Consider the following 24,938-nt stretch of genomic DNA (forward strand, 5'->3'; position numbering starts at 1 on the left):
ATTCAGTGATTCTAAAATTATGGAATTGGTGTACACACATTAATTGTGTCAATGCAAAAGTGATACTTCATGGAACTAAATGGAGACTTAAAAAGTATGTGAAACTAACCATGAGCACTATACTGAAACAGTATTGAAATTTAAAGTATCACAAGCTCATATGAATTCAAACTCTTGATAAAATGTCAAAATGTAGATAGGACTTAATTCCATTCTAAGCCAGTAATGCCATTGTCTGCAAAATGTTTCTCAAGCCAAGCAAAATTTATAAATTCAATGTACTGAACAAATACAGGGAAGGTAGCAATGGATTGGTGATATTTGATCATTCAATCTCAAAAGGCTCCTGTCTACCTTCAATGAGAGTTATAAAATTATTCATAATCCTTAATAGTTCTAACATGGTGTTAATGGCTAGAATTGTGAATACAGTATTCCCGATTCTGCCAACTCAAATGCATAACTACTCATTTTTCCTGTCTGGTTATTGATTACTTTTAGTTACACAATTATGATAAGGTCAAGAGTCCATAGAATGCCTCATAAAAACAGCGACTAAATTTAACAGCAAATAGTAAATTTATATTTTGTATGCGTGCATACAAAATAGTCAGAGTCAGAGATGTACAGCATGGAAACAGATCATTCGGTCCAACCTGTCCACGCTGACCAGACATTCCAACCCAATCTAGTCATCCCTCCAAACCCCTCCCACTCTCATACCCATCCAAAATCCTTTAAGTTGCCTGCACAAATAAGAGATGTCTTTGATGTGTTTGTTGGAGAGTATCAAACTCCAACGTTTACTTGATTTCTTCATGTGCTTTCACAGAACCAAACTCTACCTGTAAGTATAAAGTTTCTTCGACGAATAAAGTATATTTTTGAAATTTAAAAAAAAAAGTACAAAATCTGTTTAGAAACAAATCATAATCCCAATATTTGAGGCTACATAAAATAAGTACTGACTGAAAAGTAAGGAGTTTATCCTGCATCAACATAAAGCTGTGGTCAGGCCAAAAATTAGAATAGATGTTGTCATGATACTTGAAGAATGGTAGGGTCATTGATAGGGTTAGTTTGCAAAATTTAGGGTTTTTGTTTCAGAGCAGAGGTTGAAGGGAGATTACATATATACAACATTAACACAGGCCGAGCTAAGACAAACAAAAAAAGCTGTTCCCGTTAGTTGGTGTTTCTAGGACAAGGGAGCATAAATTTAATATTTCAAGGAAGTGGTGTAAGGATTTTATGCACCAGATGGTAATGATACATGCACATGCAATATTCCTGTAAATTTGGAAATTAACTGACAAAGCATCAAAAAACGTACTTTCTTGGACATTTCCATTTTATGAATATTGTCAGTGTCTCCCAAGTCTGTGGACAACTCTGAATCTGGATGGTCTACACCGCTGTATTTTTCATCATCTTCTTCTTCTTCATCGTCATCTTCCTCTTCATCATCTTCAGACTCCATGTCTTGAGATAGGTCAGCAGTCTCTCCATTTATGTTCTGAGTCACACCATTAGAGGAATCTTTCTGTTCCTATCAAAGAGGAAAGAGGTAGAAATCATGGCAACATTTAAATATATAGTGCAGTTAAAATACTTAAGTGTATTTCAAACTTTTGGTCATTTAAAACTTGAGCTTAGCCTTACCTAATTCGCTATGCATTCTCACTTATTCTGTTCTACCTTGAAATCTGTTAGAAGTCTTGGCCCTTCCCTTTTGAAATTAGTCAATTTTTTTAAATATGTATAAATTCCATGGAATTTCAAAGATGGCTTTGAATGACTTTCATGCAAAGGACTTAAAATCTATTGTTTCACAGTGTAGCCGACAGACACTTTCAAACATAATCAGCATTGATTTTCTGTCGCACATCTCCTTCATGTTGCATTAGTGGCAAAGGCTGTGTTTGCCATTTATATAAACTACCTTAGGCTGCTTTTAACACAGAACTATATTTGTTAGATAGATGGTTTTTATAATTTATCTAAAATGTTGTCCATACCATATTATTATTTTCTTCATGATGGAATCTTCTAACAACACAGCCATATCTGGTATATCAAATATCCCACAACAGTCATTGAAAAGAGATTCAAACTTGCTCAATTAGTAATTTTAAGTATTTTAAATCAATCTATTCATACTCGTTATGACACACCTCTGGAGCAGGAAGATCTTGAACCCAAGACTTTTGCCCAAGAGGTAAAGATACAGTATTGGGCCACAAAAGCCCTATAATTAACAATTTTATACTAACCCAGAGTAAAACTGCCACAGGTTATTCCAACTAAATGACTAATTAGAATTAAACCAAAATAGCTGTTAGATCATAGTTAATCATCAAATAAAAGGCCTTTGTTATTATTTGCAACTGGGCCGATACACATTTTCGAAGAGAATTCTCCTCTTCACCTATGGGGTAAAAACAATGACTGCAGATGCTGGAAACCAGATTCTGGATAAATGGTGCTGGAAGAGCACAGCAGTTCAGGCAGCATCTAAGGAGCTTCGAAATCGACGTTTCGGGCAAAAGCCCTTCATCAGGAATAAAGCTTTATTCCTGATGAAGGGCTTTTGCCCGAAACGTCGATTTCGAAGCTCCTTGGATGCTGCCTGAACTGCTGTGCTCTTCCAGCACCACTAATCCAGAATCCTCTTCATCTATGTCATTCTCATGAGCTAAGGGAAACTTTCAAAGGTCATCCACTGCAGAACACTAAATATTTATTTTAAACAACATTTGTGGAATTCAGTCATTATTTGTCTGGGATGAGACCACATGCAATGGGTAGATTGAGAAAAGTAAAGTGTGATTCAACTATCTTGAGGACTGTTCTATGCTATGGCATTAGAGCAAATGGGAGAAGAGGAAGAAAAATATTAGTTATGCAGAGAAAGTTATTTCTTTAATTTTGCAATGTTATGAAATTAAATGTATGACCAGTTAGCTAAACTATTTAGATTACAGAAGAATGCAATGGCATGGTTTCAGTCCCCATACTTGCTGAGCTATTTCTCCTCTATTTACACCATTGTGACAACATAATAACATGCAAAAACTAATGAGATAAAGATCTGTGGAGAGCCATACTAGTGGTATCCTTCTTTGTCCAAGTGCTGCAGGAAGCAAAAGAGAAGAAATTCTAAAGCCAAGGTAAACAAAGGTTGTATTTTGCTCAATTTTACTTACATCTCTGAGACGAGTGAATACACTGAATGAGTGATCGCTTTAAGAATTGCATTGATTTTCATGGTATTAATTTTTATTATTTCCGAACGATGTCCAAGTTTAATTTTCCACCTAAGATTCAAAATTCTTGATTTCGTGTTATATATAAAATGGAGACATTGGTGCCAAAAATAAACTAAGCAAACAAATGTCAGGACCTAAACTTTTGTATTGATATGACAGGGTAATGAATACTTTGCTTGCAAATTGCACTAAGTAATGTAGTCTTTTAGAGCTACGTTCACTCTATTTTAATAAAATGTAACTATTTGAATGAGTGTTTTTAAGTAGAATATTCTATTTTCATCTAAAGCAACTTGCACCTCAATTTTAAGAAAAATTGGTTCTGATAAAAAAAGAAATGGGTGTGTCTTGGATCATCATCCATCATTATGGATCCTATAACTAAGGTACAGCATGCACTTCAGAAAGTAAAATCTAATTTCAGTTTTAGAAAGGATACAATCTCAGTAGAATTTCTCTCAATATCATCCCTCATGGCATTGTGGATGTATCTACACCAAATGAACTGTGGAAGTTCAAGAAGGCGTTTCATCCCTATGTTCTCAATGGTAACAAGAATGAGCAATAAATGCTAGCCCAGCTCGTGTAATCCACACCCACGACTGAATAAACAAAATTGCAACACGCACTTGACAAAATCATCAAATCTTCACAATTAATAGTGGCTATTCTTTAAACTGAATTAAAGAATTGAGGGGAAAACCAATTTATACTCAGCTGTGATAATACATTTCCCTGACATACAGACAGGAAAGTTCTTCTTATCATGTACTTGCACTTTTTCAACCCACCTGCATGCCAGCTGCAGACTGTGACATGTTCTGAAACATTTCAAGTACGGTGCGCTGTTTTAGCAGTTTGGTCTTCTTCTTAGGAGCCAGGCTATAGGTTCCCATTTTCCTCTTCTTCTTCCTAGCCACTGTCAAAGTTTTGATTATTTTGAACATTTAATATGTTGAAAAGCATGAATTTCCTTACTTTAAGTCATGGCTGTCTTTCAAATTGATCTGCTGCCTTGTCAATCAGAAATGCCCGTCATTTTACACAAACGGATACGTTGTACTGCACTACCTAAATATGTGTTATATGCTGCGCTATTCAGCCTTTAAATCAAAATAAACATGACAACAAAAATTCCATCTCCAACTACTTTAAAAATTAACATTTCTGCCATAGCACAATCTCTTCTATGCAGTAGTCAGGACATTTTAAATTTACAGCAAGAGATTTCATCCAGTAACTACGGCCCTTAAAATAATCATCCTTTTACACATAACAATGATGTCTATACATGTCCAATATTACAATCAGTGCACAATCAAATGAAAAGTTATTGCATTCCTGTTCAGTTTTTCTTATTACCTGATTGTGGTTTGCAAGTGGCAGTACTGTTCTGATTCTGAGGTAGTATCAGTTGCTGGGGTGGTGTTGGTTGTGGTGATGGAGGTGATGGTGGCTTTTTCCCACATTCTAGACTATTTACACTTTCTTCCTTTGGGTCTTTGTTTGGTGACTTTGAAAGGTAGAAGTACAAAATTAAAGCTTTTTAACACTGCAGTTTAAAAGTAACACTCTAATTATAACAGATATCAATGTCCTGATAAAGCACGATTGTAAATTTAATACGTATGAAATAAATTTAGTCAAAGCCAATTACTGTCAATTAATAAGACCTTAGTTTGTTCTTTAGTGAAATTAGTCCCTTTATACTGTGTACAATTGAACACAACACAATTAACTTCTCACAAGCTTTGTGATACAACACAATTTTCTTTAAAACATCACTGGCCGGATAACACAGTAGCAAAATTAACCGATTTCCTGAATTCTCTTAACCGCGACTGTAAAATCACAAATATATATTAAACAATCCTCAGTTGTCAAAAACCACAACTGAGACTTTATTCAAGCTTTTTTTTTTACATTGAGCAATATATTATTTCATTGGTACAGATTTTAATATTGTACCTATTTTCATTAGAACAGTGATTAAACAAATATGGTAACAATTATGATGGAATGGAACACAGTAAAGAGATAAAACAGTCTCATTGATGCTGCGCTCTATAACATTTAAGATCAATTGCCTAAAAATTAGCACAGATTGCATAAGGAACTTCTTTGCTGATGGCAAAGGTGCTGTGGAATTCATAATACAGGTGATTAAGTATCAATGTATGTCGTTAATCATTCATGGGATGTGGGTATTCAGCATCTGTTGTCCATTCCTAATTCACTTTGAATTAGGTCAACTTTTAAGAGATCAGATAATCAGTTGAAGGAGAGAGGTGAATGGGCATTGGAACGTTAATTTAACTTGGTGTATTTGGAGGATGACACCAACCTGTCACTCAACTTGTTTCCCAGCTGTGTCAGTAATTTGCCCTCAACTTGAAGGGCATCTACCTTAGTTAACAGTCTCTTATGAGAGATTTTATCAAATGCTTTCTGGAAGCCCACATAAATACACCCACAGACAGTCCAAAGAGGTTTGTCAGATATGAACTACCTGCCATGTATCCATGCTGGCTCTTCCTAATTAACTGAAAAATTTAAGGTGTTCAATTACCTTCTCCTTGATTATAGATTTCAATAATTTCCTCACCACAGGTGTTAGGCTAACTGGTCTTTAAATTCTTGGTTTTCCTCTTTCTTCCTTCTTAAAAAAAAGCAAGTGACATATGCAATTTTCCAATCCAGAAGGACGACTCCTGTATATATGCAACTCAAAGATTACATTTAGTACATCTATGCTGTAATGCACTTCCCTACTACTTTCAATACCCTCAACCGAAACTGTCAGATACTGAGGAGTTGTCATTATTTCATTCCTCATTTTCAACATTTTACTGCAAATAAGTTTATTCAATCCCTGCCCCTATTCCACTATTAATTCCCTGGGACTTTTAAAAAGCTATCCTCCTTTTCCATTATAAATAGTGAGGCAACTATTCAAGGTGCCTGCATTTCACCATAGTCACTGACAATATCCTATTTTCAGTCCTAGTGGGACAACATTGCTCCTGACTTCCCACTTTCCCTTTAAGTAAATATAATATTTCTTCTCATTGATTCTTATGTCTATTACAAGATTCATTCACAATCCTTTTCAGTCGCTCTTACAACCTTCTTTGTGGCTTTTTACTGGTTTTTGTATCATTCCCAGTTGACAAGATCTGTGCTACTTTTTGCACTTTTGTCACCTTTTCTTTTTTTTAAGATTAGATTAGATTACTTACAGTGTGGAAACAGGCCCTTCGGCCCAACAAGTCCACACCGCCCCGCCGAAGCGCAACCCACCCATACCCCTACATCTACCCCTTACCTAACACTACGGGCAATTTAGCATGGCCAATTCACCTAACCTGCACATCTTTGGACTGTGGGAGGAAACCGGAGAACCCGGAGGAAACCCACACAGACACGGGGAGAATGTGCAAACTCCACGCAGTCAGTCACCTGAGGCGGGAATTGAACCCAGGTCTCTGGCGCTGTGAGGCAGCAGTGCTAACCACTGTGCCACCGTGCCGCCCTAAAGTCCACACCGACCCTCCGAAGAGCAACCCACCCAGACCTATTCCCCTACATTTACCCCTTCACCTAACACTGTGGGAAATTCAACCTGGCCAATTCACCTAACCTGCACATTTTTGGACTGTGGGAGGAAACCCACACAGACACAGGGAGAATGTGCAAACTCCACGCAGTCAGTCACCTGAGGCGGGAATTGAACCCAGGTCTCTGGCGCTGTGAGGCAGCAGTGCTAACCACTGTGCCACCGTGCTGCCCTTTTAATCTTATGCTGTCCCCAGTTCAGTTGTCCATCACTGTTTTTTCTACTAAGTGGAATTTGTCCTCTCAGGGATTTAAACTGGTTCTGTATTGCATTAAATGTTTCTTTAACATCATTCACCATTCTTCATTTGTTTCACCCATTAGCAGATGTTCCCAGTTAAATGTGGACATGTCTTCATTGCATCTCCTTAAAGTCAGCGCAGCTGTTAAATGCTTTTTACTTTCAAATGCTACATTGAACCCAATCATTTTATGATGACTATGACGGATTTCATTAATGCAAAACTATAAATGGAGTGCTCAGCCCTCAAAAAAAAAGCCTGACAGGTAAACCTTGCTCCCTCTTTTCTCTCATTTCGGCAATGGCAGAGTCATGGATTTGTACAGCACAGAAACAGACCCTTCAGTCCAAATCATCCATGCCGACCAGATATCCCAAACCAATCTAGTCCCACCTGCCAGCACCTGGCCCATATCCCTCCAAACCTTTCCTATTCATATACCCATCCAAATGCCTCTGAAATGTTGCAATTGTACTAGCCTCCACCACTTCCTCTGGCAGTCCATTCCATACATGTACCACCCTCTGGACGAAAAAGTTGACCCTCAGGTCTCTTTTATATCTTTCTCCCCTCAGCCTAAACCTATGCCCTTTTGTTCTGGACTCCCCCACCTCAGGGAAAAGACTTTGTCTATTTATCCTATCCATGCCCCTCATGATTTTGTAAACCTCTATAAAAGGTCACCCCTCAGCCTCCGATGCTCCAGGAAAAACAGCCCTAGCCTATTCAACCTCTCCCTATAGCTCAAATCCTTCAACCCTGGCAACATCCTTGGAAATCTTTTCTGAACCCTTTCAAGTTTCACAACATCCATCCAATAGGAAGGAGACCAGAATTGCATGCAATATTCCAGTGGGCTAACCAATGTCCTGTACAGCTGCAACATGACCTCCCAATACTCTGACCAATAAAGGAAAGCATACCAAATGCCTCCTTCACTATCCTATCTACCTGCGACTCCACTTTCAGAGAGCTATGAACCTGCACTCCAAGGTCTCTTTATTCAGCAACACTCCCTAGGACCTTACCATGAAGTGTATAAGTCCTGCTAAGATTTGCTTTCCCAAAATGCAACACCTCGCATTTATCTGAATTAAACTCCATCTCCCACTTCTCAGGCCATTGGCCCATCTGGTCCAGATCCCCTTGTAATCGGAGGTAACCTTTTTCACTTCCACTACACCTCCAACTTTGGTGTCATCTGCAAACTTACTCACTGTACTGGCTATGCTCACATCCAAATTGTTTATATTAATGACAAAAAGTAGTGGACCCAGCACTGATCCTTCTGGCTCTCCACTGGTCACAGGCCTCCAGTCTGAAAAACAACCCTCCACCACCACCCTGTCTTCTACCTTTGAGCCAGTTCTGTATCCAAATGGCTAGTTCTCCCTGTATTCCATGAGATCGAAACTTGCTAATCAGTCTCCCATGGGGAACCTTGTCGAACACCTTACTGAAGTACATATAGACCACGTCTACCGCTCTGCCCTCACCAATCCTCTTTGTTACTTCTTCAAAAATCTCAATCAAGTTTGTGAGACATGATTACCCACATACAAAGCCATGTTGACTATCCCGAATCAGTCCTTGCCTTTCCAAAGACATGTACATCCTGTCCCCCAGGTTTCCCTCCAACAACTTGCCCATCAGCAGGTTCACTGGTCTATAAATCCCTGCTTGTCCTTACCAATCTTCTTAAACAGCAGCACCACATTAGCCAACCTCCAGTCTTGCAGCACCTCATCTGTGACTATTGATGATACAAATATCTCAGCAAGAAGCCCAGCAAGCACTTCCTTCGCTTCCCACAGAGATCTAGGGTACACCTGACCAAGTCCTGGGGATTTATCCACTTTTATGCATTTCAAGACACCCAGCACATTTCCCTATGTAATATGGACATTTTTCAAGATGGCACCATCCATTTCCCTACATCCTATATCTTCTGTGTCCTTTTCCACAGTAAACACTGATGCAAAATACTCATTTAGTATCTCCCCCATCTCCTGCAGCTCCACACAAAGGCCGCCTTGCTGATCTTTGAAGGGCCCGATTCCCTAGGAGAAAGTGAGGACTGCAGATGCTGGAGATCAGAGTCAAGAGTGTTGCGTTGGAAAAGCACAGCAGGTCAGGCAGCATCTGAGGAGCAGGAGAATTAATGTTTTGGACATATGTCCTTCATCGGGAATCTATTCTCTCTATTCAGGACCCTATTCTCTCCCCGATTACCCTTTTGTCCTTAATGCATTTGTAAAAGCCCTTTAAATTCTCCTTAACTCTACTTGCCAAAGATATCTCATGCCTCCCTTTTGTCCTCCTGATTTCCCTCTTAAGTATACTTCTACTCCCTGTATACTCTACGCGATCTATCTGGTCTATACCTGACATATGCTTCCTTCTTTTTCTTAATCAAACCCTCTATTTCTTTCATCATCCAGCATTCTCTATAGCTATCAGCATTTCCCTTCACCCTAACAGGAATATACTTTCTCTGGACCTCTGGTATCTAATTTCTGAAGGCTTCCCATTTTCCAGCCATCCCTTTACCAGCAATCATCTGCCCCCAATCAGTTCTTGCCTTATCAAAAAAGGCCACTTGCCTCTCTTCTTTCTGTCCTTCCTGTAGCATATGTATCCTGGAACATTAGCTGCCAGTCCTGTCCATCCCTGAGCCATGTTTCTGTAATTGCTATGATATCCCAGTCCCATGTTCCTAACCATGCCCTGAGTTCATCTGCCTTCCCTGTTAGGCCTCTTGCATTGAAATAAATGCAGATTATTTTATCAGTCCCTACCTTGTTTTCTGCTTTGTCAGTGTCTGCCCTGACTGTTTGACTCACTTCTTTTATCAACTGTACCAGTCTCAGATTGATCTCTTTCCTCACTATCTCCCTGGCTCCCACCTCCCCCATCCTAATTTAAATCCTCCTGAGCAGTTCTAGCAAATCTCCCTGCCCGTATATTAGTCCCCTTCCAATTTAGGTGCAATCTGTCCTTCTTGTTCAGGTCACTTCTACCCCAGAAGAGATTCCAATGATCCAAAAATGTGAATCCTTCTCCCATACACCAGCTCCTCAACCATGCATTCATCTGCTCTATCCTCCTATTCTTACTCTCACTAGCTTGCAGCACTGGGAGTAATCCAGATATTACCAGTCTACAGAATCTCCTTTTTAAATTCCTGCCTAACTGTCTATTTTCTCCCTTCAGAATCTCATCCTTTTCCCTTCCTAGGTTATTGGTCCCAACGTGTACAATGACTTCCTGCTGGGCCCTCTCCCTCTTGAGAACATTCTGCACCTTCTCTGAGGCACACTTCATCCTGGCACCAGGGAGGCAACATACCATTCTGATTTTTTGTTGCCGGCCACAGAAACGTCTGTCTGTGCCTCAGAATAGAGGGTCCCCTAACACAATCGATCTCTTGGAGCCCAACGCACTCCTCATTGCATTAGAGCCAGTCTCAATACTAGAAAGTTGGCTGTTCTTGCTACATTCCCCTGAAAAATCCATCACCCCCTACATTTTCCAAAACAGCATACTTGTTTGAAATTGGGATAGCCACAAAAGACTCCTGCATTATCTGCATACTTCTCATCTTTCCTGGACTTAACCAATCTATGTGACTGTATCTGCAACTTTTTGCCCGTTCCTATAACTGCCATCCATCACATCCCACTTGCTTTGTAAATTCCACAATGCCTCTATCGGTGTCTCCAACCAATCCATTCGATCTGATAGGATTCGCAACCAATGACATTTATTGCAGATATAATCCTCAGTAACACAAACTCTCCCTAAACTCCCACCTTCGACAAGAAGAGCATATCACTCTACTAAAGTATTTGGGTCTAATGATTATCTGACAAAATGTGCTGCCGGTCAGAGATCTATTTGTTTTGATAACGGAGAATCAACTTTTAATCCCATTATTGCATCTGTCCAAACACTGACAGTCTGATCATTGTTGGTTTATTTTAATCCATTTATGGTATGTGGATGTTGCTGGCATTTATTGCCCATCCTTAATTGCTGTGGAGAAGTGATGAGTTGTCTTCTGGAACCAGTGCAGTCTACGTGGTGTAAGAATGCCAATACCTCTCTATTTGTGCCTTTAAGTGAAACTTGAATTTGACAGTGTTCCCATGTATCTGCTGCCTTTACCTTTGAGAGTGGTGAAGGTTGTGGGTTTGAAAAGTGTTATCTAAGCTTTGATGAGTTGTTGCAAGCATCTTGTACATAGTGGGTTAAATAGGATGTATTCAAGCAAACCTGCTTCTTCTGGAGGAAAGTCAATCAAGTGGGCTGCTTTGTCCTCAGATTCAGTTATAAAAACTGTTAAATTTTGTACATTTCCACTTCTATTGTTCAGGCACTTTCCTAGAAACATTTTGGTTTTCCTGCAAACTTTTTAGAGATTGCTTTCCAAACCATTTTTCATAATATACTAAAATGCAGCATGAGAGAGAAGTTGAGTGGTCTTCGAGATTTCAATTCTTCACCATTTAAATGGCAGGGATATAAATCTGGGAACAATCAATAACATCCTTTGCAATATCATTAAGCTGCTATTTATGAGCACATTAGTTAAAACAACTGAGAGAGGGGGAATGGACCTACAATGGACCTACCTATGGCTGTTGCTAAAGTATATAGGGAATTTGGTGAGTAACAGAAATTTGAAGGTTGATCGCTTTCTAAAATTGAGTCACATAGTGCATTTATGACTCAACTTGAACCTTAACTTGCAGATTCTTGCAGGTTTAGTTGAATAACCTGCCTTACATATGCAGATGCACAGTTCACTATTTGGCTAACAGGGATTGATTTTTCAGGACCGCAAGTCCGAATTCAGATTGCTAGTAAGATAGTGTGGCTTTTGTTAATGCACATAATACAGTTTGGTTAAATATCTCTTTAAAAGAATACTTAACTTGGGAATTTGGAGAGTGAGAGAATTCAGCACAGTGAGTAACTGGATGCTACCACTGTATTTGACAAACCAGGTGTAGTTGGAGTAAAGTAATAGAAGACAACAACAACTCAAAGCTGAACTCCGGAATTATTAATTAGGCAAGAAGGAAGGTAATTCACTGCTGAATTTTAAGGGTTCTTCTCTAAATTAAGGATGCAGTTTAAAACTGAGAGAACCTAAACAGTGCATTACATTTCACTTATTAAACTACTTGCTCTAACTAATGAATCATTGAATAAAAAATTAACTAAATTGCTAATAAACTAAAACTCATCTAGGACCAAGGTTCTATCTTGAATACACAACATGGAGTTTGTGGGATGCGAAATTGTCCCAAGCGTAAGATGTCTCAATCTTGAATCTCTCTCGCTCAGTCATTAAACTGGATGGAATGCAGTTGGTGAAAATCAGGAACAGAAGAGAGGGGGAGGGATAGTCACACCCCAGGAAAAAACATTTTGAGACAAAGCGAATGGGTGCGAGTACCAGACACCTTGGCAGCAAGGATTTAGAGGTCGAGGAGGCTGTCTCTCTGACACTGGCTCTGTGACAACAAAGAGGACGACTGTAGGGAGAACAAGTAAAAAAACACTGAAAAGCATTGTGGTGTAGATGGCAGTCTGGGATTTCCGGCACAAGGGGACAATGGAGAGACTCTATAATTTGTATGATAGGTAACCCCTTTCGCAGCCAGAAATTAAGAATCCACTGTCAGTGCAAGGGTTCTCTCACTAGATCTAGAAAAGAACTTGGAAGAAAAAAAAGAGATAAATTCAACTGGGGTACACACTGGAACAAATGTCAAAGGTAGGATTTGGGAGATGGCTCTGCTGACGTACAAAGAATTCATCTCTAAATAAACAAAATATTAATTGAAATATTGCCATTATTACATGCAAATTGGAATTGAAGCAAATCAGGAAATTAAAGATATAGTTAAGGGACTGATGAACAACAAGGGATTCCTTCACACTGGCATCAATTCACAGACAAGAAGAAGCTGTACAGATAAAATAGGCAATAGTGGACCAGGATGGGACCCATGTCGGAATGGAAAGGGTAAAGTGGAAGGTTGCAAAGGCTTCAAACTAGTAAGATACAGGGAGGGATCTTTAAGAAACATTAGTAATCTAGATATAAATGAAATTGGAAATGAGAACATAACAATAAAGTGAGGTGAACATTGATGGCGATGGAACAAACACAGTTGTGGAACAGTAACATCAGGTGATTAAACACAAATGAAAGAAAATCCTTTTAAAAATTAGTTAAAATATCTTTACAACAGTGTCCTTAATACAGCAGGAGGGGTGTTCAGAGGAACCTTATGATAGGGATTACTGAGACAAAGCAACAAAAAAATCAAGCAGGGAATTAGACACTGCAAGGTATATTACATCATAAAGATAGGAAAAAGGTGAATGGAGTTGCTGTACTTGGAGGATAAAATAATGGCACTGAAGAATAGGGACGTAGCTATAAGAATGACAGAATTATTACCATATGGACGAGAGATACAAGATAATAAAGTCCAAATCATACTAATAGATGCAAGTCATTAAGTGCATAATATTGGAATAGAGATGGGGAAAGAAATATGCAAACAAATTGGAATATAGAGTTTAAAAACAGAATAATAATCATTGGGATTTCAACTACCTCTACAGTAAATGGGCACAAGACAGAAGTGGGTGAAAGGGATAACAGACTGGAGTTCCCACAATGGGTATAAATTCCTTTCTTATCTAGGAACAAGAAACAAGCAGCCGCCATTCGGCCTTCTTTGCCATTCAGCAAGATCGTGGTTGATCTTATTTTTAACTTAAAACTCTACATTCCTGAATATTCCCAATAATCTTTCACCCCTTGGTAATCAACGAAACTGATATGTAAAAAATCCAAACAAGGCAAGATTCACAACTGGATCTAGCAATAGGGAATGGATCAGAGCAGATAAGAGAATTCAGAATACACAAAATCCTAATTTCTTCATAGATCAGCAGAAAATGGCCTATTTCTGTCCCTTATATCCTGCGGTTAAATCATGTTCAGACTGATGAAATGAAAAACTCAAGAGGAACTTGCTTAAAGGGCTTGAATTGCTTGGATTGAATTCCCATTGAGATTCCAGTGATGTCACTAGCTGATCTCATTCATACCTTGTGTTAACACAGGATGTCCAAACTGTAACAGTAAGATGATTATGTTGATCAGCACAAATATTTTCCCTCTTGTATGTGCACAAGACAATGATAAAACATTTTGAAAAAAACATTCGTTATTGATTAAACATCTGGGGGTTAAATTTCAGCAAATCTTTGTTGATTTCACCTCAATCATTAATGATTCACACTTTTTTTATTTGTTAATGGAATGTGGACATTACTAGCTAGACCAGCCTTTCTTGCCCATATGTAAATTACCCAAAGGATCAAACACATTGCTGTATAACTAGGTCTGGAATCACATTTATCCAAACCGGATAAGGATGGCAAATTTCCTTCCCTGAAGGACATTAGTGAACCAAATGTGTTTGTATTTAATGACAATTAACAGTGGTTACAGGAACATCATTAGACAAGCTTTTTATTCCAGATTTTTTTTTAAACTGAATTCATGTTTCACCATCTGCCACAGTGGGATTCAAACCCACGTCCTCAGGTCAGGAAAGTGTGTTTCCGGATTGTTGGTCAATGACATTAGCATTACAATACCACCTCCCAGTGCCTTTTAGCCCAGAGATAGGGATGCTACCACTCTGTCATAAAGTCCCTCAGTTCCTCTTTATGTACTTTTGCCTGGGTTCTACATGATATTGAACACCTGTAACAAATCTCAAACTTCTCTAGTAGGTCCAGCATCTCAAATTTACCTGCACAACACAAGTATCTCATCCTTGGAGTAATTCTAGAAAAACCACAAAGTTGGAAAATAAGCCTTTGATTCCTACACTTTGAATAAGAAAACAACAAGTTTCAGAATTTGCACTGGAAAAAGATATTCAATGCTTAAAAAATGTCAAAACACAAGAAATTGGGAATTAAAAGAAAAAATTGCTGAAAGTGTCAACTGGTCTCCTAGCATGTGTGAACAGAGAAACAGAGTTAAAATCGCAGGTCTGTGATTTTTCAATTCTGCTTTTCCAACAAGAAATTGTACTAAATCTCAACAAATGTTTCTTTTACTATCTCCCAATCTTCAAGACTTTTTTTAAAACCTTGAATGTCAGACTGAATCTCAAAAGATTAAGCAGATGATAGCAACCTTTCCTCTGGTGTTGCGGAAACTGGGCAATTGTAAAAATAGAAATTGCAAAGACACAAAGAATGTGGCAAAAATTATTCTTAAACTGAGTATTTCCTTCCATTGAGACTTTCAGGAACATCATTGAATCTATCCCATTTCCTATTTCTCTGATGTTTTCTTAGATATCCTCGAACCTCATCTTCCACCTTGTAAACCTTTGCATCTTCTGCCATGAAAAAATATGTGGTACAATTTCTCCTCTGATGAAACATGTAACATTTCTTTTCTTTTGCTGGCACCTTTCCTTATAACTAAAAGAGTTACAATACATGGCCCATTTAGCTCCTGGTGCAGCATCAAGCAATATCCCAGGTTCTCCTTCGCTATATGATACTATTGATTTACACGTCCTCCAGCCTAGTATATAGTTAGTGTATGTAACTTCAGACCTTTAAAACACTGATCAAGACATTACAGATTGGAAGGAACACAACTGAACAGGAGAAAATGGTTTTTAAAACCACATGCAAGAGAAGAAGCACCTGCAAAGTGCTTCAGCGAGGAATAAGCTTGTTTCTTTTCCACAAATGCAGTCAGAGCTGCTGAGTACTTATAGCTTTTTTTTAAGTTTATGCTTGTAGATTTCTCCCATCAGCAGCATTTGTGTTTGGTTCACAAGCTCTCCATTAGTTATGACCTAAAATTAATCCCAGCCACACACATTACAAATACTTGGAATTCAAGAAGACAGAATCTGCAATGATCTTTGTTGGACTACAAATGACTACATTACCCAGACATAACAAAGCTGATTCACTCCTATTGCTCACGTATACATATACATAAAAGTCGGGACAAGATCAAACTTAGTTTTAACATTGCTCAGTTAACACACACGATTTACAATTTAGTAATAGATGAGTCAAGCATCATTTGAATTGTGGGCCATCCAAAAGGCAAATCCCTCAAGGAAAGTGCATAATCATGATACAAAGAGAAAAGAATATCAAGAACCAACACTAGCACATTTTAATATTCACAAATATCGATTTCTACAATTCTCCATTCTGGACTAGTCTTCTTTTAAAAAATCTCAGTGATCCCAGGAAAGGGTGTATTTATTGCTCTTCTCAATTTTACAGATGTTTTCCAATAAGTTAGGGACTCAGAAGGACATAAGCATCAACAATGATGCATGACATCTGAACTACATGCCAGCAGTGCTCCTTTCCCTGAAGGACCATTGTAAAGTACGTGGTGTTATGATCTCAGCTGAAGTTATTACTGGATAGGTCACATCCCAGGCTGAAATATGGCTAAATAGAGTTTTTTTTTTAGTTTGACAAGATGGTCTTTCATTGAATCACAAGCTTACACCGCTGCAGACATGGTATTAAAAATAAAATAGGAGTTTAATACACAAAAGAAATGAAGACAATTCAAATGAACCAAGCGAATGCCATACACCACATTTTGAAAGATTCTGAAACACAACTAAAATATTACATTTACCTCATCAGCATCGTCTAGACCAGACAGGATTCCCTTCCCTGTCACATCAATAAGTTTGACTTAGCTGTCGCTTTCAACTCCCAGTCCTGAGTCTGGCGGAGCATGAATACTCAAGGAAGAAGTGAGTTTAGACTTTTTTAGTCAAATGGCATCTTCAGGCTTATAACCAAACAACCCTAGACTAGGACTTTCAAACTAAATCCTTACATTGAGGCAACCTATTGCTAATTTTTCTGAATTAACTCTTTGCTCCAGGAAAATTATATTCTTACATGTAACTTCAACCAGGAATACTATAAACTGAAAATAAAAGCTTTCCAAAACTATGAGCATTTTCCCCAAGCCAAAAAACAAAATCAATACTGATCCTAACTGAAAGCGAGCAAATGCTCTTCAAATATTTATTCTGTCCACTTGTAAAACTTTCCCAATGCAAACAAATTCCTTTAGCACTCTAAGAACTATCCATCTCATGCTGGTTTAAAAAAATGACTCTGAAAACAGTATGTGAATCATAAAACTCTGTCACGCACACAGACTAAAACTCAACTGATACCATATTTACTTCACATGCCCCCACACTATGCCCATCCGCAATCATGACTAGTACCTGCTCCATGCCCCAGGCTCTAGAGTTTCATGTCAATCAGACAGATTTCCTTGCCTGAAGAATATTAGTGAACCAAATAGGTTTTTCAGACAAACAGCATAATTAATAATTCAATTACTCTCTGGAGTTTTGCTCTCCTCCAAATAACCCCGCTGCTACCACTAACCACTGGCAGCCACATACACAGCACCTGCGCCTGAAACTTCCCAACATACAAACCCACTTACAAGCAAACCCCTTAAGTTGACCAATCAAGAGAGTCTGGACAGAAAAAAAACTAACTTTATTCTTAGAGCCGAAAGGGCTTTAACTACTCATCAATGCTATGCATAACTGAAGCTCTGTCTCTGTAATAATTTTTCCACAAAAGTAAATGCTTCACAATTCTCAATGTTCTAATCCTTATTGAGGCATCTGGTCAAAAGTGGTTAATTCCAAAGTTGAGTTAATTGGCCAAAAATGTTTGTAGCCAGAACCAGTAGTTTTTTTTTGAAGGCCAAATTCTCACCTGATTTGAATTGAGTTTAGGCAGAGTCTTCCTGGCTCTGTGAATCTTGACCTCAGCATTAAGGCCTTGTGACAGTTTTTTAGCCTGAGATGTATTTTCTTCTGGGTTTTCTTCTCCTGATTTGGCTGATGCCATATTAAGCGGTTTCATGGCTTGATTTTGCAGAACTTCAACTGCATTAAAGTTTTTTACCTTGTTAACTCCTCCACCCTTGCTAGGAGATGAAGGAAGTGTTTTGGCAGCATGACCGATTAGAGGAGGACTCCCAGTCTGTACCTGAAGTAAAGGTTTACTATTTAAAACAAATCCATTACTTCCTGTCAAAGGCGTTAGTGTCAAATCATCTGAATTCATATGATTGCTTGTTTTAACAGTCTTATTGTCTTCTCCTAATATTCCATTTTCATTTATCTGCTTTAGTTCACTTAAATCCCATGATGCTGTTTTCACAGTGTCCTGAGTGTTTCTAACTGATGTTTGATGAATCTTTGTTGAAGATGCTTCCTCACTCTTTTCACAAGAACCATTGGTTTCACCATCTGCAAACATCTCACAAGCTTCCAGCGGCTTCTCTGTGGCACTCAAATTAGCAGCTGTAAGGTCACTTCCTGTAGTGTAGATCACAGATGTTGCATTATTTCTCTCCATAAAAACATTATGTGGATAAACTAAAGAAATAATTCCAATCAATAGCGAAAATGTGAAATTCTTAATACATGCAGCAAGACTTTTTTGAATCTCAAAATAAAATGACTATAACAAATCAACAGTTTTAGAAAATAATTTTAAACATTTAAATTTTGACCTCACAAGAAGGTAAGTTTTCAGTGGAAATACTCATTTTCAGACTTCTTCACTTGGAGAAAATTGTGAAATTTTACCTCTGCAGAAACAATAAAGGCACTAAAACTGGCTAGAAATAACCTAAGGCCTAAATTAATTAAAATGATCCAAGAGTTGGAATTCAGGAAGATCTGTGCCTGAAACCCACGATTATCACCAGGGGAGGACAACAGGGCTGGATTATAATTGCACATCCATGGTTCATGGACACAACTGCATGTTAATTTTTATTAGTGGGTGTCCGGAACACAATGTGCGTGCTTCATATCTTTCTGGAGACAGGCTAAAGCTGCCATGAGTTCTTTCAAGAAACAGGGTACACTTTTTGGATAGGTCAAAGAACACCCTAAGACATAAGATGCTCTGTACATGTGGCTAAATGCCCTTTGAGGTTGTTAAAAGTAGAAACAAATATGCAAAAAGAAGATAAACGTCCTGAAACTGGCAAGGAAACTGTCGAGCTGTCAAGAGAATGGTCAAGCGGAGGGTTGCTTTTGTAAAGCACTGGCATGGACAAGATGGGTCAATAACCTCTTTAGAATATAAGAACGAGGAGAAGAAGTGAACAATTCAGCCACTTGAGTCTGCACTGACATTTGATACAATAGTAGCTGATCTTAGCCTGGCCTCAACTCTACTTTTGTGCCTGCTCTCCATAACACTTCAACCCATTACTAATTAAAAATTTGCCTGGCTCCTCCTCAAATTTACTCAATGTTCTAGTATCCTCCAAGGTAGTGAATTTCCCCTTTATCATCTTATATACCTCAATTAGATCCCCTCTCATTCTTCTAAAGTTCAGAGAGTATAGGCCTAAACTGCTCAATCCTGTTAAAACAAATCTCTCATCTGTTGGATCAATCTAGTGAACCTCCTCTGAACTACCTCCAATACAACTACGTCCCTCCTCAAGTAAGGGGACAAAAATTGTATGCAATAATCCAAATGCGACCTCACTAATACCTCAGAGTTGCAGCAACACTTCCCTACTCTTATACTCTATTCATTTATCAATAAGTACCAAAATTCCACTTGCATGATTACTTTCTGTACCTGCATGCTAGTTTTTGTAATTCATGCTAAAGGACACACAGCCGTCTGCGCTGAAGTACTGGAGTTTTTCCTCCATTTAGATATTAAGTTGCTTTTCTATACCTCTGACAAAAATGGATATCCTCGTTAAACTTCATTCGCCAAGTTCTGGCCCATTCACCTAACTTTCCAATATCCATTTGTAAATTTATTATTTCTTCATTGCAACTTACTTTCCCAACTATTTTAGTGTCATATGTAAATTTGGTGACACAGGTATTTCTGGTATAATGCGATGGTTGCATTCCCATTCAACCTCGTGCTGTAGAAAATTACACATGCAGTAGAAAGTTTGCACTGTCCAAGTGGTGTCCACTATTCATCAATCGCAATATAGCCAATTCAAGTTGACAAAGCACACATTATGTCCGAAATACCTGCACTACTTTCTATCCCCACATCAAAGTCATTTCTGAACTCTGAACTGTTTGATTTTATGTTAACTGTCCAAAATTCCAGTCATGAATTCTAACATGTGAAGTCAATTTCCTAAGCATGCATTTCACAAGTTATCTCCAAAGAGCTAACACTCCTGAGAAAGTTTGCGCATTTCAAATTATGAATTTGTCCTTCTACTGAAAGCCGAACTAGTATCTTTTACCAAATACAATTGCTGCAATATTATGTTAAATGGCACTTCTAAATCAACTAAGACAAACTTTTCTATCCTACATGACTTACTTTAAATTCCATAGTGATGTATGAACTACATCAATTGACTATCATAATTGGAAATCAAAATCTATTTTTTATTATTAGATTCACAGGAATTATTTCCAAACGCTCCACAAACTAAAAGTCTTAGTGCTTTGTTTAGACAACATATTCAAAAAATATTAATGGTATTTAGCTTTTGAGCTTGTGTCTTTATTTACCTTTGTCTTCAGTGGTGGATAGTTCCTTTACCACCTCCCGCTTCCGATCTTCTATAGCAGTATCTGCCCCAGTCATATCTGGAGACTGAAATCCAAAGAGAATTACTATCATTTATTGATGTATTATACCTGCATGTAAATATACTTTGTTTTTAAATAGGTTGAATAGGTAGTTTATTTTTGTTGACTTCAGTTCTTCTTTCTTTATAATTCATGCACATTTGGAGATTTAGTGACCAATGAAAGCCATTAAATGAATTTCCATCAAATGAGTTCAAGTTCAGCGATCTGTTGCCTTCTGAAATTATCCCTTTTCAATAAGATCAATTGCACGAGAATGCAGAAGGAAGCTAACCCTAGATTACTCTGACATTTTGTGATTTTCACGATGTTGTCAAGTTGCAAGGATTAGTTTGAACAAAAAAAAACTCAAAAATTAGGTGAAAAAAAAACACTCAAGAACCCCAGTAAGTGGGTGAAGCACAACCCCTAAATTCTGCGAATCAGCAATGGTATACTGGCATAACCCAATAATATGCAATACGTAATTTAACTTTAAAAAAAACAAACATTTTCATTGTGCTGTGGCTGTGTAAAACAAGCAGAAAAATAATGAATTACAAAGTGCCAGGTTATTTTCACCTTGTTCCAAGGAAACACACTGGGGTCCAGGCAGGGGGTTGAGTTCACTATACTAGATGGTTCCGTTCAAGGTCAGGTTAATGGGAGGCTATGGTTGCTATTTAATATTAACCAAAGGTGATATTTGACAGGCCAAAATATTTTTTCCTCCACAAAATACTGAAGTTCAAACATCCACTGTGGGCAAATGTTGCAAACTAATATTGAATATACATGGAAAATATTGAGGTGGTGAGAATTATAACTCAATTCTTTTCTCCAATTAATGAATTCCAACTTGTCTACATATCTGGCTGGTCTCCAAAACATTCTATAAGTCTTCTACAAGTTACCACCATTTGTTTAAATCTTCTTTCACAAGCAAGCTGACTGAAAAAGTTTGATTTGCTGACCGCATGGTTTTGACCCTGTAAGAGTGAAGTCTTGGCAACATATTTCCAAATCAGTATGTTGTGTGCCAGGGAGGGGAACTTGCTAATGTTGGTATTCTCATGCATCTACTGCCCTTGTACTTCTTGGTAGTAAAAATTATGGGTCTAGACTTTATTGATGAAGGTGCTTTTGCCGAGTTGCTACAGTATACATTATAGATGGTAAACACTGCTGCCACTCTGTGTCGATGGGATAAATAGTTAATGAGGTGCAATTCAAATGAGTTGCTTTGTCCTGGATGGTATTCAGCTTCTTGAATGTTGTTGAATCTGCACTTAGTCAGGTAAGCAAAGCATATTCCATCACACTCCTGACCTGTATCTTGTAGACGGTGGACAGACTTCGGAGTCAGGTGGTGAATTACTTCTTGTAGAAGTCCTAGTCTCTGACCTGATCCTATAGTTGCAGTCTAGTTCATGGCTACTTCAATTGCTTCTGGTAAATAGTAGCCCCAGGATGTTGAGAATGGAAGATTCAGCAACAGTAATACAATTCAATGTCTTCCTGAGATGGTTAGATTCTTCTTATTGAAGATGGTCACTGCCTGGCACTTAATTGGTGCAAATCTTATTTACCATTTTTCAACCTACACCTGAAATATTGTGCATGTACCTAAATGGGCTGCCACATTTGCTATGTTACAAGGTTTACCACACTCCAAAATTAATTAGTTAAAGTTTGATGGGATGTTCAGTGGTTGTGAAAGTTGCTACGTAAATGCAGCTTTTTAAAAAAAAAAATATTTATTAATTCATTCTAGATCCAACGTGCCCTTCGAGCTGCACAGTCATGCAGTTGTTCCGCAGTATCACTGAGCTTCTGCACACACTGATCAGCTTCCCAAAGCAATGACTTCCAGTTTTGGAAGTCAATGCTTTGCACAGACCTCAAAAGTCTGCACACTGAAAAATGAGATAAAGTATTACCTAGATCCCTCAACCATGCAAATAGCCTGCTTCAATCTGTTTTGCTTTTGAACATTTTGAACATCATCTCCCTACATTAAACTTTTATTAATATTTAGAATAAAGTTAAGTTACATACGTAAAGTTTGCAATGAAGTTCTGAAACTGTAGTAAAAAAAGCCAAGATAATAAATCGCAAGACTTCAAATGGAGAAATAAATTTGGTACTATGCATAAACAGATTTAGAAGGACTGCAGATTGAAAGGTTATTAAAATGCAAATTAAATTCTAATACACATGTGCGTTGACATTCAAGCAAGTCAAAGTTATTGAATTTACACAAGGTATTGGGTAGGTCAGACTTGCTATTCTGCACATCAATTGTGCATCTGGTTTTATGGAGTTGTGGTAACAGACAGTGAAGACTCACCAGAATATTAGGAACTACACACTATACCTGTGGAGAAAGAAGTTATTCCCCTGTAATAGAGAAGGTAAAAGACATTTTCAAAATTATGGAAGATTGAGAGAATTAAATGTTTCTTTTTCCTATGAAAATTGGTAAAATGGAGGCATAAATTTTGACAGTTCACTGAAAAATCAAAAAAGGAATTTAAAATAATACAAGTTTGTTAGAATTTGAAATGCTTTCCCATAAGAAAGTTATTGAGACCAAGTTTGGCCTAATTTAAAATTGAACAATGTATTTGAGGAAAGGCCTAACAAATGGGATTAGATTAAACAGTTTCAACTGAAGAGCTAGCAGCAGCAATGACATGCCCAATGGTTTCCTTCTATGGTGCAAACTGCATGCATTTAAACACGTATGTGAATGCCAGGTGCAATCATTTGCAACACAAGAGGAACTGCGACATTCAAGGTTAATTTTCAGTAGTAATTTTATATTCAAATGTATCATCTTGAGGGGGTTTAGTGAATTTTTGATGTTTCTGACATCAGCATAAGTAATGCACCAGGAGACTCTGATGACATTTGAGAAAACATACTGACTTTGTTCAGAATGAAACTGGACACTGGGAGGCAGCGCCTTATCATGAAAAGGGTTTCTCAGACTCAATCTATGGCAAAATATGACTGCCAGCTATTGTTTTTATAGCGCCGAGATCATTGGAATTGAAGTGAGTAAAGTCCAAAAGGACTTTCACACAAGCACCAAAATACAGGAAGCTGTCGGGTCCTCTGTTCTTTTTTCTAACAGATCAAGATGTTTCGATCTGCCCATGTATTTCTATACATCCAGTTCAATAGAACAAATCAAGGCACAAAAACGTGGCACAGATACATAATTCCAATCAGAAAGAGAATTTAGAATTTTTTCAGAAAATAGGACAAAGAATTCACAAGTAGCAAAAGTCAATGTTTAGGAAAACAAATAGAGTTAGAGGTGTTATTCTCCAATTGCAGTTGTTCCAGACTGAGTTTCGTTTTACTAAGGTTAGATAGAATTCTAAATAAAAAGGTGTAGAGTGAAAACACACACAGAGTTAAGAACCTCTCCCACTCTCAGACTTAAACAGCACTCAGGCAATTCATGTTAACTGTGGGGATACAATACTGATGATTGCCTATAGGAGTCACTCTTACAGGCTAGAAGGAGCAACAGAAGTTGCGTAAACTCAACAAAAACTGAGCGAAATTGTCATTTCCTAATAGGTTTGATGGAGTTGGCAATATAAAGACAGTAGTTTCAAGTGCCTTGAGTTTCAATTAACCTGTAATTAAATATATCAATTGTACCTTGAGGCAATATTAAAAGGGTATGGGTATTATTCAATTTTATTGGAATTAATGTAGACTGCTAAAATCAAGGTATAGATTAATTTAAACAACATTACATTTTTGTCATGCCAGGTTAGAGCTATGCCTTTTATTTATTTCAACCTGTATTATTAGGGATGCGTTGGCAGCAGTCATCTTTTTCTTGCCACTCTATTACAAAAAAACGTAGGTTTAAATGGACTAACTTGCTACTTAATGTTTGAACTTGGTATTAAAATGCAGTTCTCACTTGCTGTTTCAAAACATTAAGTCTAATTCCAAAGCAAGGCCTTATCATTATCACCAAATACCGAGATGACAATGAGGGTTGTGCAACTCTGGAACTCTGCCTCAGAAGGCAGTACAATTGAGATCATTAAATATTTTTA

At 37.9% G+C, this 24,938-nt stretch overlaps 1 protein-coding gene across 8 annotated transcripts in view; it reads right to left on the minus strand.

Annotated features, from left to right (window-relative positions):
• ehmt1b (euchromatic histone-lysine N-methyltransferase 1b) overlaps positions 1–24,938 on the minus strand; it is a 137,706-nt gene that overhangs the window by 66,337 nt on the left and 46,431 nt on the right. For all 8 annotated transcript variants that reach the window (XM_072565533.1, XM_072565535.1, XM_072565531.1 and 5 more), the window contains exons 2-6: positions 20,791–20,875; positions 17,981–18,588; positions 4,632–4,782; positions 4,061–4,188; positions 1,334–1,549 (exon numbers count right to left, since the gene is read on the minus strand). In XM_072565533.1, the coding sequence (XP_072421634.1) occupies positions 1,334–1,549; positions 4,061–4,188; positions 4,632–4,782; positions 17,981–18,588; positions 20,791–20,875 (1,188 nt within the window). The remainder of the gene's footprint in view (positions 1–1,333; positions 1,550–4,060; positions 4,189–4,631; positions 4,783–17,980; positions 18,589–20,790; positions 20,876–24,938) is intronic.

The sequence above is a fragment of the Chiloscyllium punctatum genome, chromosome 49, assembly GCF_047496795.1.
Source record: "Chiloscyllium punctatum isolate Juve2018m chromosome 49, sChiPun1.3, whole genome shotgun sequence".
NCBI classification, from domain to species: Eukaryota; Metazoa; Chordata; class Chondrichthyes; order Orectolobiformes; family Hemiscylliidae; genus Chiloscyllium; species Chiloscyllium punctatum.